Source organism: Solea solea, chromosome 16 (genome assembly GCF_958295425.1).
Source record: "Solea solea chromosome 16, fSolSol10.1, whole genome shotgun sequence".
In the NCBI taxonomy this organism is placed as follows: Eukaryota; Metazoa; Chordata; class Actinopteri; order Pleuronectiformes; family Soleidae; genus Solea; species Solea solea.
The window spans coordinates 12,843,527-12,862,021 of NC_081149.1; the positions used below are offsets into that span (position 1 = coordinate 12,843,527).

The window sequence follows — 18,495 nt, forward strand, 5'->3', positions numbered from 1 at the left end:
TGTGTTTGAATGGTATAATGATCCCATTGACCTGGTTGCAGGTGTGTATTTTCGGCGTGTATGTGCACAGTAAGAATGCGTGTGTGTGTGTGTGTCCCTCTAACAGCAGGGTGCCAGAATGGAAACAGAGAAAGAGCAGTAATTATGGCCTCCCATGTTCAGCAGAAACATCAGAGGGAAGTAATTTGTTGCTCTATATTTAATCAGGGGAGATAACGAGACTGACTGCAGCTGTCTGGGCTTATGGGCAGGCGGACAAGCACTAACACCATTTCCTCCAAAACCCATTATTCTTTAATGTGGCCAGCCACTTTGTCTTATTTCCATACTTTTCAGAGCTCAAATAATCATTATTGCCCTTTTTAAAAAAAAAAAAAAAATCTCCAATTAACTCAATTGTTCACATTATTTCTTCCTCACCTTTATTCTATTGCTCTCTCTCTCTCTTCTGTCCTGTGACTTGACCATGAAAATGTGTATCTTTCTTCACTCACAGCAACCTCCAAGAACCTTTTTCTCTTTTTTTGTTTCCTCTTGTCCCCTCGTTATCTCTTGCTCTCCCTCACTGTCTCTGCCCATCTCTCCATCCCTCTCTTAGGGTGCAGGTAGAGTTTTATGTGAATGAGAACACTTTCAAGGAGCGCCTCAAGCTGTTCTTCATCAAAAACCAAAGATCCAGTGAGTTGCCTGTGATAAGGATGACACTTTCTCTGTCTGTAATCATTCAGGTGATTTCCACCGTCTTCTGTCTGCTTTGTTTCCATATGAGATGTGATTGTTTATCACTCTTGCGCTACACTTATATGTGGATGTTTTATGTGTCTGTGCAGTGACTTCTCGTCACCACTGTATGTGTATTGTCTCCTACATGATTAAGATAATAGAAACAGTTCATCCAGGGGTGTTAAACTTAAGGGAGGGCCAGTTAGCGTCTAATCGGGTTTAATAAAACAACAACAACAAAAAAACAACTGTGGGTAAATCTTAAAATGATTACTTGATATCGCAATGATTCATGATAATATTTTACAGAATTTCAAAGTAAACGTGTTTGTTTTGAAATTGAATGAAGGCAAAAATAAATCTATTAACATTTAAAACAGACAGAAATAAATTGAAAATTAAGTAAATAATAAAAAAAATGTAAGGGAAGAGGAGGTCTTCATGTTTTTCATTACAGTTTGACACCTCTGAGTTAATCATTCAGGTTTATTTACATACTATTGTATGTTCATTTTTTACACCACGGCATGTTGTAAGGGATCTAAAATCAAGTTTCACATAATTTTTTTTATTTTTATTATTGGTAGTAGTAGTGGTTTCAAAACATGTTGTGTCATGTTCATTTCTTGTAAATTTTTCAGCTGCTGATATTTCTTTCTAACGATGTTGTCTTCTCTTTGCATCGCAGGTCTGCGGGTGCGAATGTTTAACTTTGCCCTCAAAGTGCTGAGCTGCCTCCTCTACATTGTCAGAGTCTTGCTGGACAATCCGCAACAGGAAAAACAGGACTGGTGAGAGAAATGGTGATAACAGGGGCCTAATGGCCTGAGGCCTGGTGAAACAAGGTGTGCCAAGGCCTGATAGCAGAAATAAGTGCAGCAGGTCATTAGATGAGAGAAGTGTGTGTACATAGTATATATATATACTTATATAAACGTATATATATATATATTATATATATATATATATATATATATATATATATATATATATATATTATATATGAATAAATATAAAACAAGATTGGATGTGAGCTAGCTGGACAAAAAGTCACTTCCTTAGCTGTTTGTTGTGTTTTGTTTCTCTCCTGCAGCGTGAGCGGAGTAAACTGCACCAAACCAAACGCGTCGTTTCGTCCCGGGAGTGAGTTTGACTGGTAAGCACGTGTCCCTAATGCAGGGCGATGTCTTTGGCCTGCGGACGAGGTCCATGAAACCGCACACCCTTGAGGACGCGCGTCTCCCACACCGGCCTACTGGTCGGAAATGTTGTATAACACGATCAATGCGACTCCACTTAACTGATACAATTCACAATGCTGATATCGAGCATTACAGATCCACATTCATTTGTCACAGTATAACTTTATGGATTAGCTGTCAACATAAAACATGCGTAGAGCCTGTGCGGCCTAATCAACAGCGATGTAGTGGAGATAAAGTATGCAATATAAAACAACAGGCGAGAAAGCAGGAAGTGTGCGTGGACTTAGCGATACGCCATGTCTCCTGCTCATGGACCTATTGATCTCACTGGTGGCTGGTGACACAGGCTAAGCTCTGGCTCCAAATGAATAAGGAGCCTGACAGAGTGAGCTCAGAGAAGGGACCGGTCGCCTCTTACTCCAGGCAGCAGACTCATAGAAGAACAGGCAGCAAGCAACTAAGCAGCCATGATAAGCCCCAGAGTGTCTTTGAAAAGAAAAGGAGAAAAAAACAAAACAACCTGCCTGTAAATTTCCATTTGACTGTGTGAATATTACTTCTGGACTATGTTGGTCATGGTCCCTGTTGACTGCCATTGTGTTGGGGCAGAAAATAATTTTCAATATCTTATTTCACTGTGTCTGTCTGTGCCGTATCTCTGTTCTGTCCTTTTTCCTCCAACTCTGTAGGAAACTGATCATCTGGGTGGACAGACCATTACCACTGTGGGCTCTGCAGGTCAGATATCAGTACACTCCTGTGTAAACAAGGCTTCAGTCTGCAAACACACATATCTGCATACATGAGTTGCACACGGCTGTGTGTGCATTCACTGCCCATAAACCAATAAAAATGGATGCAGATGCACACACAGTCAGACACCTGGCTGTGTCTTGCCTTACAAACCTTTTGCCTCTGAAGCTCAATCACCAGCATGCCTACTGATTCCTCCCACGCTCGCCTCTTCCATCTCTACAACTCCTGTTTTTCTCTCTGCTCTGGTCTCTTTCTGAATACTGTATCTTGACTTGACTCCCCGCCCCCCCCCATCTCCCTTCTCTCACTTTACTTGCAGGTGTTTGTGGCTTTCATCAGTTTTTCAGAAACGATGTTGCTCGTGTATCTCAGCTACAAGGTGAGTTGACTCGTGGAGCCCCACCGGTCTGAAGCCGTGACTACGTGTGTGTGTGAGGTGAGCGGATGTGCCCGCGTGTGAAATGCCTGAGGGCGTTGCTGTCCACCGAGCACTCCTCTGTGCGTCCTCTCAACTCAACATACATTTCCTTTGCGCCTCATTTGCCCGGTGTGTGTGGAAAGCACTTCAGTGGGACTTGAGGCTTCCTCAGCACCGCCCTGTTATTGACACATCTGAAAAACTCCAGCGGGGGCCTTTGTGTTGCTGCCGGGGGGCGGATCCATCAAGGGGTTGCCTGGCCTTTGATGTATTTGACACTGTAAGCCTATGAAGAGGCCTCTCTGCAGATTACTCTGGAGGCTTGAGGCCTTAACATTTAGAGCTGACTGATTCCTGTGGACATTCCCTGTGCCTGTCCACCTACACTCCATGAGATTCAGGTCAGCCATATGCAGGCGGCAGACAAATAAAGACAAGCATGCCTGACATCTTAATTGAATGTCAAAGCTTAGCGAAAGCTGAGTAATGCTGCTTCTATCCTCGGAGGGTACAAGGGTGTTGTATAATTCTTTAATGTCCCGATCTATCCTGCAGAAAACGATCAATTTCGCGGCAACCGGGCTTGTTATGTGGTAATCCCCTAAGGTCACCATGACAATAGAGTTTTCTGACCCCTGTGTGTGGTTTATGTTTCCAGGGCAACGTTTGGGAGCAAGTATTACGTGTCCCCTTCATTCTGGAAATGATCAGCGCCATTCCCTTCATGATCACTGTGAGTGGAAGGATATGCGTTACTGAGCACTGACAGCACTGAGAGTCTCCCAGGCAGCCGTTTGCTTCTGGCTGTCACTTGCCACACACACACACACACACACACACTCAGACACACAGACACACACTTAACTAACTACAATAATATGGAAAGGATATTACCACTCACACATGTTTACTCAATCCCATGCCTAATGAGAGGCCCTGTGACTGTATAAAGCCAAGCAGACTGAAGCTTTCTTTTCCTGACAGGTGATTCTGCCCTCCTTCCGAAATCTATTCATCCCTGTTTTTCTCAACTGCTGGCTGGCAAAACATGCTTTGGAGAACATGATCGTAAGTGAAGCACAGTCTCCATCTAAAATGCAATATTTATTTTTGCACTCATCTAAAAGTAAATCAGTCACGAAATCTATGAAAAACTTGAATCTCTTCCATCACACCCATCCAAATAAGCTCCACATGGTGCCCTTCAGACCTGGTGTAAACATCCATCCTTGTAATTGTGATTCGACCACATGTGGATAGAACAGGTAACAGAACTGTTCACACCCGGCATTAAAATGTGTCTCCTCCTGTGACAACATGAAGTCGGATCTGTAGTAGTATGTCGCCCTTTTTTCCAATGCATGTTGATGTAATGTTTGCAAGGACAAGCTATTGTTCTTAATGACTCAAGTTTGTGTATGTTGGTTTGTGTTTGTGTGTGTGTGTGTGTGTGTGTGTGCACATGAAATTGTGTGCTGTTGAAACATACATGTTATATTTAGAAAATGTTCATATTAATGTATGGGCACTGTATATTAAAAAAAAAACTGCAGGAGTGAATCACTCACTCACTCATTCAGGATGGATGGATGATAGTACCAGGTCTGAACAGGTCATCAATGCATTTCTATTGGATTTTTCCAACTATCATTTTATCCCATTTTACACATTGGTGATGCACATTGGACTAGATTAGATTAGATTAGATTACATTAGATTACATTAGATTACATTACATTACATTAGATTACATAAACTTTATTAATCCCTGATTTCCTTCATGCAGTTACTACATACAATATAAACGAATAGATAGATAAATAAATGAAGTCCATCAGAAGCATGATTGACAGCAATTTATCGAGTGTTCATGAAAACTTTCGACTGCTGCTGCGACAAGATACTGCCTTTAAGAAGCCGAATTGTTAGTTTAATCTTTATTCTCCATCTAGAGTGACTTCAATTGAGTCTTGTTTAATGCCAGTCACAGAGGCAGCTTTTTTAATCAGCTCGATCCTTCACAGTAGTATCTCTCCCTCCCTCTCTCTCTGTCTGTCTGTCTGCAGAATGATCTCCACAGGGCCATCCAGCGGACACACTCGGCCATGTTTAACCAGGTGGTGATACTCATCAGCACACTGGTCTGCCTCATGTTTACATGGTGAGTATTTGTGCGGATGACACTGACTTTGGGGCGGGTGGAGAGACAGCGTGTCACAGCTTACAGGGTAAGGAAAGAGAGATGGACATGCAGCAACATACAGAGAGAGAAAAGGCAGCTCCTGGAGCCAATAGGGAGAAAGACAGAGAGCAGAAATGTAGTTGGCAACAGTGAGAGTGAGATAGTGCTCTCAAATGACAACGGGTTATTGCTTCAGTGCAGTGGAGGATGTGTCGGCTCGCTGCGTATCTGTTGTAAAAGCCTTAGTTAATCCAGAAGATCCTACACAAGGCATGAATTAAGCTCTCTGACCACTTCACGGTTGACATTTGCCTGTTGACTCATCTCATCTGCGAAAGATCAGGATATTGCACAGCTTGTATTTCCACACCTATACAAATGCACAATGTCCCACAAGTGTGTTCAAGCGTGCTTCCACCCCCATCCTTACACGTACAATGTCACACATATATACACAAGTATAAAATAAAAAAAAGAACACCTATGTTTCATTTAGCACTCACACTTGTTTCTCAGTGATCGCAATAAGACTGTTCATACTTTCTCCCTCTTTCCCGCTCTCCTACCTCCTTCAGCATCTGTGGCATTCAGCACCTCGAACGAGCGGGCAACAACTTGACCCTGTTTGATTCGCTCTACTTCTGTGTGGTCACCTTCTCCACCGTGGGCTTCGGCGATGTCACCCCACAGATCTGGCCCTCACAGCTCCTGGTGGTCATCATGATCTTTGTGGCGCTCATTGTGCTTCCCATTCAGGTGAGGCATGATGGGAATGAACTGAAACGCAAAACCAGAGGAACAAAGTAGGTTAAAAAAAGAGTAAAATTACTTAACTAAATTTTAATCAGAGGTGGAAAGAGTACTGAAATATTCCACTCAAGTAAAGGCACCGCTATTTTGATAACATTTTACTTAAGTACAAGTAAAAGTACTGATCTAAAAATGTACACAAGTTACGGTAATAAAGTAGCGTCTGGGGTTCTTCGTGCAAAAAGGACAAGGGGACACAAATCTCACATTAATTGTTTTTAATTGAAGGCAAACCTTTTTAAATGAAAGTTCTGAGAAAATAAAATATGTAAAACACATCAGTCAAAATGGGTCAAAGGTCACAAATGCTCACTCACTCAGGGATCTTAATTAGTGCAAATTTACGTAGCAAATTACAGTACAGTAATAAACAACATACTTGAATAAAAGTAAAATTACAAATATTTTTTCAAAAAATTATTCAAAAAGTACAAGTACACAAAAACCTACTCAATTACAACGTACTGATTTTAATCATGAGTGAACAGCAGCACGTCTGGCATGTCTCGGGTTCACTCAGCTCAAGTATTCACTGCTCAGTGAAATAACAGATCATGTGACCAATCACAAAGTCAACAATCTGTTTTGGCAACATCTGGATGGAAAGAAACATTCCAAAAACGATAACAAACATCAGCGTCATTTCCAAAAAGCATTACACCACTGTTAGAAATATTATTCCATCAAAATGCTTTGGTTACAAAAAATACAACAAGACGCTTGATTGGAAAAGAACAAACCAAAATACACTCAGTGTTCCTCTGCGTCATCAGGGGCAGAAGGGGATCTCGTAGCTCATTTTCCCTCTTTGTCAAATTCCCCTGCAGAGACCAAGTCAATACATCACCTTTAATATATTTTTTTTGTTCAGCCTGTAAGGTTCAGTAGTGTTTGAATTCCTCCCTTTTTTTCTTTTTTTTTTATCAATAAAAGATCACTTTATAGCCGAAAGCTTTAAAAGTGATCCAAAAACAATTTTTGCTTTGATGAGTTTTGGATCCTTAAAGACCAGTGGACACACTCTTTGATTATCACAGCCAGCAGTTATTTTGCAACTCACAAAACCCAATTTGTTTTCCTTTGGATAAGCTCACAGCAGTCAAGTTTTCTCATTTAGACGAGCGATTCTTGTATTTCTCCCCATGCACAACGCGATGTGATGAGTCACAACATCCTACGTGAATTTACAAAACTATTTTTACTCAAAGACCAGGGCTGAGTGTCTTCCTTACTCTCTCAATTCCCTAAACCCCTCTCCTGTCATTTAGCTGCGCCACAGAGGGAACAGACTTGATGGAGAGCTAAAAAGTTTACACACGTTGTATTTGCACAGGGACGACTGAATAAAAACACCTCGAATAAAATATCGGTTCCTCGTGTGTTCTAATGGTTGTTCCTCACATTTGTGTATATCTTTTATCCCTGAGGGAGCTGCCGTAGAAGATGCTAAAAGAAGAAGGTGCTAATAGGAGTGGATATTTGTGGCACTATAGTTGGATGAGGGTCTCTCTGGGCAGTGAAAAACACACACTTACAGGGCTGAGGTTGGTGCTAAGGGAAGGAGGAGTTTTTAAATGTCTAAAAAAGGGATATTTAAAGGAATACTTCACCGATTAGCATTTAGCTTTGTATTACTATAGAATAGGGGTAGTATTTTTGAAAAATGGTGCTTGCCAACCTCAGTTTCCCCTGAGTCGAGAAATATCGTCATTCTTTTTGTTGTTATGTGTCCACCAGTGACACTTGGTCCAAGGCTTGAAACAGCAACGCCAATTCCACACTTTTTAGACCCACTCGTAGGCACTCACGGCACTCATTCCCAGAATGTAAACAGTGTCCGCCATCTTTGCTAACTCTTACGCTAACAGGACCGAGTGTCACTGGTGGGCACGTAACAAAGAAAAGAATGAAGATATTTCTAATGTAAACAGTGTCCGCCATCTTTGCTAACAGTTACGCTAACAGGACCAAGTGTTTCTGGTGGGCACGTAACAAAGAAAAGAATGAAGATATTTCTCGACTCAGGGGAAACTGAGGTTGGCAAGCACCATTTTTCAAAAGTACTACCCCTATTCTAGTAATACAAAGCTAAATGCTAATCGGTGAAGTATTCCTTTAAGGCAGGGCTGTCAAACTCAAATGACCTGGGGGCCGACATAGAGGAAAAAAATTGGAAAAAAACAACTATTTAGTAGCCGGTGGGCAATATAAGATATTCATTATGATATTAGACAGAATTGCAAAGTAAAAGTGCTTGTTTTGATATAAAATTATTCACAATAAAAACATATTTATGATGCACAAAAACGGAGAATTAAATTGAAAATTATCAAATAATGACGAGGATAATTGTGATTAAAACAGCTTAAATATATGTAATTTCATGTTGAGTGTAATACATTTAATAAAGCAATGATTACAACCGAATGTTTTATTACTATTATAAAAATATTGCCGGCAAATACATTTAGTCTTATATTCTGTCTCTCTTCCATCACAGTGGTGGGTGGGCCATATGTAATAGATTGGAGGGCCACATGTGGCCCCGAGGCCACCAGTTTGACACATGTGCTTTAAGGCATGAAATTTGGGAGCAGGGAGTAAGTCGGAAGGGTGACATGACATCCATGGTGCCAATTGCCAATGAAAAGTTCAGCCGAAACTATCATCACAATGGTGTCTTTTGTGAGTGCGATGGATTCGTCCCCACTCAATCACAGCATGGGGGTCAATCATGCATGTGTATAGATGCAGCGGCACACCTGCTGCTCATGTGATGCACTTACAAAAAAAAGAAGAAGACAAACCATCAAAACTGTGTAGTCACTACAAAAAAAGAAAGAAAGAAAAAAAACAAACAAACAAACAAAAGAGAAATACAATTTACGGGAAGATTGGTTTGAATTGTTCCGCAGTGCATGTGAGTGTGTGTTTGTCCGTCTGTCTGTCTGCCATAACCAGACTTTCATAGGGAAGCCACAGAGTGCATCAAGATTCAGCCGCTGTCTTATTGTTATTGTTGTCTCCACTGGTTTCCCTGCTACTGACCACAGCAGTCATTTTTGTGGGATTATGAACCTTTAAATGAGCCATAATGTAACATTATTTACGCATTAATCATTTTTTATGCCTTTTAAGACTTTTGTGGAGACCTTCCAAAGCCTCCACAAATGCCTACAGTAGCCTCTAGACTGAGTTTTCTGCATAACGAGAAAGGATGTTAACACTGAGCGTATCGCAGACGACACACTTTGCATTATTGGAAAAATTCCAACGGTTTCTGAAAGCTGAGAAGTTGCCCATCAAAGCCAACATGTGGTTATTACGATAATTTCACTCGTGCTGTTGCAGGAAGCCAGAGAATCAGCGTCTTTGTAATCAGAGCACAGTGTTGCCTGTTTTGGACACTGAGACAAACACTCAAACAAATGTTATAATAAACATGCATACAATTTAACACACATTTTTCATTTTTAATTGTTAATACTCTATTTTAACATGCAGCAAATTGTAAATAACTGACAGATAATGAAGGATATTCTGGAAAAATGGGCAAAAATCACTTACTCACAGGATTCATTTTCAAGCCCTTTTATGGTTAAAATAAGCAAAAAACATCAGTGGTGAGTTTTCCACTATCAACAAAAAAATCTGTCTCCCAGCACAACACAGACTTCAACAGAAGCTCCACAAAAGCATAAAGAGCAAAATAAATTTCAGCCCGTCAGGCCAAACAGGGAAGAGCTCGACCCCGAGCAAAAACTAGAGTGTTGCTATAGTTACCTCATGATACTCCTCTGCAGCTGTCGCGAGAAAGAACACTGTGATGATGAGAGTGCAGTTCAGTTACGGCCACACATGTTGTTATAGAGAACAGTTTTTGGAAAGTTATGTTTAACCCCTTTAAAGCAAATGGATTTGAAAATAATGCTTTAAACGAAAACTATGTAGGTCATTTCCATTTACAAACATCTGGTGTTTCAATTCATTTCCAAGTCAAGTAAATCTTTACCGTCGTTCATCTGCATACACAGTGCAGTATACACACGGCTGATGGAATTCACAGACCATTGTGCCTTACGGTCACAGTAAATATTACAAATCACAGCAATAAAACATAAATCACAGTGGAAAAGAGCAGAGCCAATAAGGTGCGGGTGCTTTGTTTAGTGTTTAATGAAGCAGATCACAATCCTCCACTAATAATAGATGTCTAATTGTCATGTGATTTAGTGGCTGCTCAAACGAACGATGCTGGGAAAAACAACAACAACAAAAAAAAGGAGAATGAGCTAATTAAATTACTTAATTTATTAAATTACCGTGCACTAAATTCATCACATTCATTTTATCGTATATTTGAAGGTTCATCACCTGTTTATGTTGGAAATGAGTGAATTGTGTTTGTTGTAAGATTCTCTACACCACTTTTGTACGAAAGGGATAGTTTTCCTGCTTACACACACTGACACAGGGTTGCATCACGATTGTCCTTGCCGGAACCTAAATAAGAGAAAAACAGAATAAGAAGAAATCAAATAAACACAAAGTACACAATCATTTCCTCTGCCACTATCAACTATTAAGTCGTAACTGTAGTCGGAGATGAAGATTTCTGCTTTATACGAGTTATTCCATTAATCTAGGATTCAAACCTTGAGCAATATTGGAAGGAAAATTTGGTTATGAAACCACTAAATCATGAAAATCACTATTCACGTCAAACCATTTATTTCTAGTGCATTATCAGATACTAATTTGTGTTTCTCCCTTATTTTACTGTCACTGAAATAGAAAAGTCATTTTTTCCCCCCTTTGAATTACAGTGATTAGTGTCTCAACTTCAGCAGAAATCTCTAACACATGTATTCATGTGTAAAATTACAATCCTTCCCACCATCCATCTCCCCCACCTGACCCTCGGCACAGCAAAGAACCCAGTGCAGCAGCCTTCAGGCCTTTGGTTATTTCCATAAAGGATGAATCCAATGTCCGTTTATCTTAATTCCATCAGAACACTCTCCCAAATTAAAAGGGAAACACTATACATCTCAAGGCAGCGTGTTTTTCTCATAAACCACCTGACTCTTCCCTGCGTTTCAGCCGCCCCTTAATCCCATTTTGTGTCTGTTTGAATGTGACGGATGTTTTCCCGAGTGCAGTTCGAGCAGCTGGCTTTTCTGTGGATGGAGCGGCAGAAGTCCGGGGGAAACTACAGCCGCTACAGAGCACAGACGGAGAAGCACGTGGTGCTGTGTGTCAGCTGTCTCAAAATCGACCTCCTCATGGACTTCCTTAACGAGTTCTTCGCTCACCCACGACTGCAGGTCTCTCCAAGTGTGTGTGTGTGTGTGTGTGTGTGATTTTTGTAATCTGTAATCCATGAGCCCAAGAGACTGTGGTAAAAGCAGAGGATTAATTCTAAAATAACACACATCAAACTGCTGTCTTTTTAATGAAGGAGCAGATTGTGTTTGCTTAGGTGCATCCATGTGTGCACAATGTCTTGTTCACCACACGGTGTGTGTGTGTGTGTGTGTTGGAGATCACTTGGAATGGTCCTCTCCACCACAGTTGATTGAACAGGATGTGAGGTTATAGCAAGAATCAGGCTCAGGTAGCGGATGGAAAGTTAAGTAACTCGATGTTGAAGATTAAAGGAATACTTCACCGATTTGCATTTCGCTTTATATTACTAAAATAGGGTGCTTCCCAACTATATCTTCATTCTTTTTTTGTTACGTCCTCAACAGTGACACTTGGTCCGAGCCTTGGTCTTGCAACTGCACTTTTTAGACCCACTCATAGGGGGACGGGACCGCATTCCCACAATGTAAACAGTGTTACACTAACAGGACCACTGGTGGGCACGTAACAAAGAAAAGAATGAACATTGGCACTTCTTAATCAGTTAATTTAAAACCACATTTTCCATACGTTCTGCACAAGACTGACTAGGTTGTTTTCAGGACATCTGTGACTACAGGCATACCAGAAATTAGAAATGTTAACTGCAGAGTTTTAGAGAAATTTCATGTTAAAAGTCCCACATTATCACTTTTTAATCAAACAAAATTATTATCAACTTTGAGATGCAGAATCAACAAAATATTCCATAAGTCCTGGACAAGACTGTCTAGGTTGTGTTCAAGACATCAATGGCTATTAACATTCTGGAAATCAGACATTTTTACTGTACAGTTTTAGAGAAATTTCAAGTTAAAAGTCCCACATTAGCACATTTCAATCATTTGAGATGTAAAAATAAACAACATTTTCCAAAATTTTCGGGAAACACCGGTATACAATGTTGGTCAGGTCATGTGATAACCAGTGCTTATACTGTACAGTCAATACTGGGGAAAATGTTAGTTAGCAAGTTAGTAAGCAGCATTTTAGGCCTAAATCAGGTCATTAAACCAGTCATTGTCCATGAATATGCTGCTGTTTTCCCACTCAAACTGTATGTGTGTGTGTGTGTGTGTGTAGGACTACTATGTGGTGATCCTGTGCCCGGCAGAGATGGATGTCCAGGTTAGGAGGGTCCTTCATGTCCCCCTTTGGGCCCAGAGAGTCATTTACCTCCAGGGTTCTGCCCTCAAAGACCAAGACTTGATGAGGGCCAAGTGAGTCCCTGTGATAAAAAAAACTAATAATAATGATCAAGTATTTTTATGCACATACTGTATTTCTTTATACTGTCTGTGTGTCTGAATGTCTTTACTGTCACAAAATGTGCCCCAGACGAAAAGACACAGAAAAAAGACCTGAGTGATGTAGAAGCTGTAGCTCATGATTTATACCTGAAGCACATGTAGCCTTGATGTACCAGCTGTAATTACAGTTTGCATCATATTGCTTATTGTTTACCCTTGGGCACCTTGGGCCCGCTTTGTCACGATGGAAAGAAAAGGAGCGAAAGCTCATTTGTTTAATCTCCCCGTCTCTTCACCTCCCACTATCTCATCCATGAATGGCGTAGGCTTGGAAGACTTGTTGGTTCATTTGTTGTTCTATTGTCCTGCTTTTTTCTTCTTTTTTTTTTGTCTTTTGTCCTCTCCCTCTGTAACATGACAACACCCTCCTTCCTGTGTCTTCTCTCCTCATCTCCTTTTCTCTCTCTCTCTCACTTCCATGGTCACATGCTCTTCCTAACCACTTAGGATGGACGATGCCGAGGCCTGCTTTATTCTCAGTAACCGGTTTGAAGTGGACCGCATAGCTGCTGTACGTTCCCCGCGACTTCCCTGAATCACCGTGACTCCTCACACTGCAAAAACATTAAGTCTTCCTTTATAATGTATAATGTTTTTCTCGCAACTGATAAAGAAAAGGCTGTTTTTATGTGTCTTTATAAAGAAAGGGCATCAAAAGCAGCTTTTCATATGACATGATTTACCTTTTTGACAATTTTCCACTGCACTGAGTACATAATAGAAACAACACGGTGAATGTGTGAAAAACACAGGAAACAGCAGTTGAACAGCAGAGCATGCATGGTGTTTTTTGGTGATGCATGGACGTTAAGATGTGTGCACTATGCATGAGTTCATCATCTATTTTATGACTTACAACTTAACTTGATTTACATTTCTTAAACGTACAGTTAAAAATGCAATGTGTACAACTTGGCATTATTCATTTGTGAAGTCGCGTTGCAGGCTGAATATCCCTCACCTCACTCTTCCTTTCCAAATGTGTTAGAGAACATGATGTGGCCTTCAGTGAGCAGCAAAACTCAAAAAGATGTTCACATTGCCCATTCTGTGTGACTGGAGGAAATATGGTGGTCCAAAATTGGGTCCTCTGTACAGCTGACTCGGCTCCTGATAAATATAAAAGATAAAGAAAATCAACAATTCATACAATCATTTTAAAATGTGTGCACAAAAAAATATAATTATTTTATCCTCAATTTCTTCCAAATGCAAGAAAAAGAATTACACCTAAATTTTACACACGGGACTTTTAAATAATACTTTATGTTGTAGTGAACTGTGGCACAGACATTCATGGCTCCCTTACAATAACTTGTGGTGAAAATTTCAAATTTTTCAACACCACGAAAGTAACATTTCCATTAGCCTCAGCCGCACTTTGTGTTTAAAGAGAGTGTGTTAGCGGTTTTAATCTGACACGAGCCCGACAGATCCACCTCGTTTCCAGTGCCACTTTTAACTCGGTTCACTCGCCATATCTTTTGTGCCGACTCAACTACTTCTCTGAAAAAAGATATCCGAATTGAGAGGCCGTTCAATTGCTCAGCGCAGTCAGTGGTTTAAGAGGATTATTAGAGAGGAACTGCAATCTGATGGTGCTAATGATAGGTTTTCTGCCTCTCCTTCTCCCCGTGTCACACTTGAACTTGCTTTCACTCTCTACCCTTCCTTCGTTCCGTCTCCAATTTCCTCAGGATCATCAGACCATCCTCCGAGCCTGGGCAGTGAAAGACTTTGCACCAAATTGCCCCCTGTACGTCCAGATTCTCAAGCCGGAGAACAAGTTCCATGTCAAATTTGCAGGTAGGCAGTGAGTGTGAACTCCATCAAGCTGGCAGTGAATTGAGGTGTTGGCTGACGCTGACGTTATTTGATCTCATCAGGATGCGAGGAAATAATGGGTTCATTGACACCCACTAGCATAATTGGGTCTTCCTGGCTGAGTTTGACAGGTGTTTGGTGAATTGTGTTGTCACTGGTCATGATAAATAACAGTGCAGACGATGGGCGACTGCACTGTTAAACTTGGATTACATCAGGACGGGAGCTGTCCTGCGTCGTTTGTCAACACTTGTCACGTTCCATTTTCTTTTAAGGTTAATTTGACTGATTTGTTCGACTGAAAATGTCATTTTTATCAGTGTATACCACCGATGTGGGACAGATTTAACCCTCGCCTACCTCGCTGAGGTTTCCTGTGATATTCGCCTTTAAAAGAGCGTCCCTTCTTCTCCTGCTCAACAGACGACACCTGTCAATCATCTGCAAGGAAAAGACACGGAAATAAAAAGTCACACATCCCCCTATCACTGCAGCTCGGTGAGGATGTCAAGCATCCCAGCTGTCTTTATCAATGTTTTAAGCTTTAGTTGGCAATGTTGGGGGAAGAAAATCTCCCTCTTTTGATGAGTTCTGCTGGCGTGCCAACCTGGCAGTAAAGCTCTGCCTGCGTGAAAGCCTCCGTTGCCCCTGCAGCGCAGTTTGAACACCTCATTGCCTCAGCCAGACTAAGGCCTTCTGTTACAAGGAAGCAAAGGCAAGATTGTCCATGATAACTCTATATTTATCTATTCTCTATATTTCATTATTTAAGCTGGAAGTACAACGATATCAACTTGTGTGTATGTGTATACTAGGTAGATAGATAGATAGATAGATAGATTGATAGATAGATAGATAGATAGATTGATAGATAGATAGATTTCACTAGTGTCACTAGCGTGTTTCACTAGTGAAAAAATGCCCCTTTAATCACTCAAGTTCATTATCATCGGACTTTAATTGCGTGAAGTCACTCACACGCGCACACATTACAGTAAGTACAGCTGCCATGTTTTGACACCACTTGGAATATGCTCGCTAAGTGCTAATGTGGGAGGCATTAATGAGACACGGGCTTTAATAAGAGCCACAGGAACTGCTCCATAACAGCTCGATGTCCACTATAGGAAAGAGACGACGTCGGTATGATGCTGCAGCAGTTCCGGGACGCCCTGAGGTGTTGGAATAACCAAACAGAATTGGGTGCATAGTGTAGATTGAATATCACCCCAGTTTATATTATGGACAACAATAGCCTCACGCCCCCAGCCTGAGCTTGGTTTATTTACAGCAGTTCACTCATACTAATCAAAAACGGCCTACTGATTTAATTAGTACAATTGTTGGACCTGTGGTCAGGTAGTAATTGCTCTCTGCACAGGGGGGTAAATAGTCACACACACACACACACACACACACAGGTTTGTGCTGCCTTTCTTCTTAGGACACTGCATTGACTAATACTCATTTGAACAGCCTAAACAAAGCCTCACCTCTAACCTAATCAAAATTCAAATCTTTGAAATTAGGTCCTGGCTCACTAGGACTAGGTTTTGGTCCTCATGCAGACTACTGGTCCTGACAAGGTCAGTGTTTATGCCAGAAAAGATGCTAAAGAGGTAACAAATACAAGAACACACATACACACACAACTTGTGTTGTTGTTGTTGTTGTTGATGATGATGATAGCGCTGTTTGGTCTTTGTGAACAGAAACATGAAAACATTATTTGAAGGATGCATCCTTCATCTGAAAAGAGGCTTGGTCAGGTAATACTATCAGACTCTGAGTGAGGGAGCATTTGTATGTATACAACAGCTGTGCACATGCAATTTAAGCAGTAGAATGCCCTTCACTGGTTTTTCACTTTACTAGAGCACATTCCAAGCGAGTGCAGCGTGGCAATGTGAGATCGATGGGCAGAATCAACACTATGTGACTGACAGTGGTTTGAATGTAGCGGACATTTGTTTATATTTCAAAGCCACGCAATACAACTTTGAAGTGATCGTCATGGGCCTAAAAGGCTGTGACATTTTTGTGAACGTACAGTGTGACAAAGTCTGCGATTGGTTTCTGGCACTCAGGCACTTAGACCGAGAGAAGCAAATGGATCACAGTGGTGCAGAGGTGTAAGAAGGACACTGGAAATTGGATATTGGGAGAAAATAAAGTCTGTGTCTGGGCTTTAGTAGATATAGCTACTGTATGTGTGTGTGTATGTGTACTCCTTTCTGACATAAACACTGACCTTGTCAGGACCAGTAGCCCTAAAGGGGAACAAAACCTGATCCTAATAAGGCTAATTTCTGAGGAACTGTTAAGTAAGTGTAAGGAAACAAGGTAAGGGATTGCACTTTGTTTAAGCTGAATGGAGGTCACTGCAGTGTCCTCAGAAGAATACCTGTGCCAATCTGTGTGTGTAAGACACAGACAGAGAAGATGCAATGTGTGTGTAATAGTAATGAAAAGTGTTGCTCTGTAGATACAACATCAGTGTTTTTTTTGTTTGTTTTTTTCCTCTCCAAGCCAAGATGCTTAATGGTCTGTAAAAGCTGTGTGTATGTGTGTGTGTGTGTGTGTTTGTTGTCTATAATTCTGAGCCAAAAGAACATTGGTACTCCGACAGTAGATCCACCATCAGGGGTTGTAATTCTCACGTCTCTCACATCCACAGCTGTAGCACTCACACAAACCCCTGACCTAATTCATTAAAATGCATTTACATCTCCGCTGGCCTCGTGTTACTCACACTGGCAGCTGATTGAGTTTGCTAATTCATGTCAGGTTCTGATGTTTGTCACTCACTTTTTTTTTTTCTTTTTTTCTGCCCTGCGACAGAGCACATATTGTTCCTTTAGCCCTAATGTGGCGGCGGGCTCATTGCTTACGCTAATGCAATCAAGAATTAGAACAGCAGGGTAAAATGAATGCTCCCTGGGCCTGATTCACTGACTGATTGGCCTACTACAAATATTAATCACTCTATTGGTCTTTCCGTCTGCATGGCAAAAGGTAAATGAGAGCGAGTCATCTGTGTTTGTTCAGTTGGGTTTGGTTAGTTCGCTTGTGTGAGCTGTTTGACGGCGTAAGTGAAAGGTGGTTCAATGAAGCTGATACTGAATCACTGACCTGTTGCGAGGCCCTTTTTCAGCGTCGGCGCCACAAACAGTTGAAACCGAGCAAAGTCACATTAAACGGAAACTGGGAATGTGTCTATAGGGGGACGATCTCTGCGGCGGATTCAGATAAGACAGATAAATAGCAAAGTGACATTTATCAACATGAAACGGTGTGTGCTCATGTGTTTAGGTTATACGTATGGATCCAAACCCTTTTTTCATAACGTACAATCTGAGTCTGAGTCACCGGGGTACTGACTAAGGAAAGATTTGTCACCGTTGGATTTTTCAGATCTTGTTTTCCAGTGCTTTTGGCCACAAATTAGTCATTAAGTTAATTAGCGGGTCATCGATTAGAAGGCCTATAACCTGTAACCATTTTGATAATTACTGTGCCTGGTACACAAAGCAAAAGTGGCAATTATGTGCCATTTTTCCACATTATTTTTTCATGTATATAAAAGACACTACATTATTTTTATAGATTAAAACAAAGCAAATACAATGATAGTGACACTATAGTCTATGAATTTCTTTCTCTATAAATGGGTCTGAAAATAGTCATTTCAGCCCCATTCTAATGAAAATGCAAACCTGTGTGTCTCAATATCACTGAAATGTACCCACTGAGGGATTTCATTGTTAGGTCTTGACCCACTGATGTTGGCTTTACTTGATTAAGCAAAAAAAAAACCAATCAGTTTCCCTTCACACAAACACACACAAACCCGTTTTTATA

General features: G+C 40.9%; 1 protein-coding gene across 2 annotated transcripts in view; it reads left to right on the top strand.

Moving 5' to 3' along the window:
- Nucleotides 1-18,495, top strand: part of LOC131476126 (potassium channel subfamily T member 2) — a 38,396-nt gene that overhangs the window by 9,377 nt on the left and 10,524 nt on the right. For both annotated transcript variants that reach the window (XM_058654644.1, XM_058654645.1), the window contains exons 2-14: nt 599-678; nt 1,412-1,514; nt 1,817-1,879; nt 2,618-2,666; nt 3,004-3,063; nt 3,761-3,835; nt 4,087-4,170; nt 5,169-5,263; nt 5,860-6,040; nt 11,257-11,421; nt 12,584-12,720; nt 13,258-13,321; nt 14,508-14,616. In XM_058654644.1, the coding sequence (XP_058510627.1) occupies nt 599-678; nt 1,412-1,514; nt 1,817-1,879; nt 2,618-2,666; nt 3,004-3,063; nt 3,761-3,835; nt 4,087-4,170; nt 5,169-5,263; nt 5,860-6,040; nt 11,257-11,421; nt 12,584-12,720; nt 13,258-13,321; nt 14,508-14,616 (1,265 nt within the window). The remainder of the gene's footprint in view (nt 1-598; nt 679-1,411; nt 1,515-1,816; nt 1,880-2,617; nt 2,667-3,003; nt 3,064-3,760; nt 3,836-4,086; nt 4,171-5,168; nt 5,264-5,859; nt 6,041-11,256; nt 11,422-12,583; nt 12,721-13,257; nt 13,322-14,507; nt 14,617-18,495) is intronic.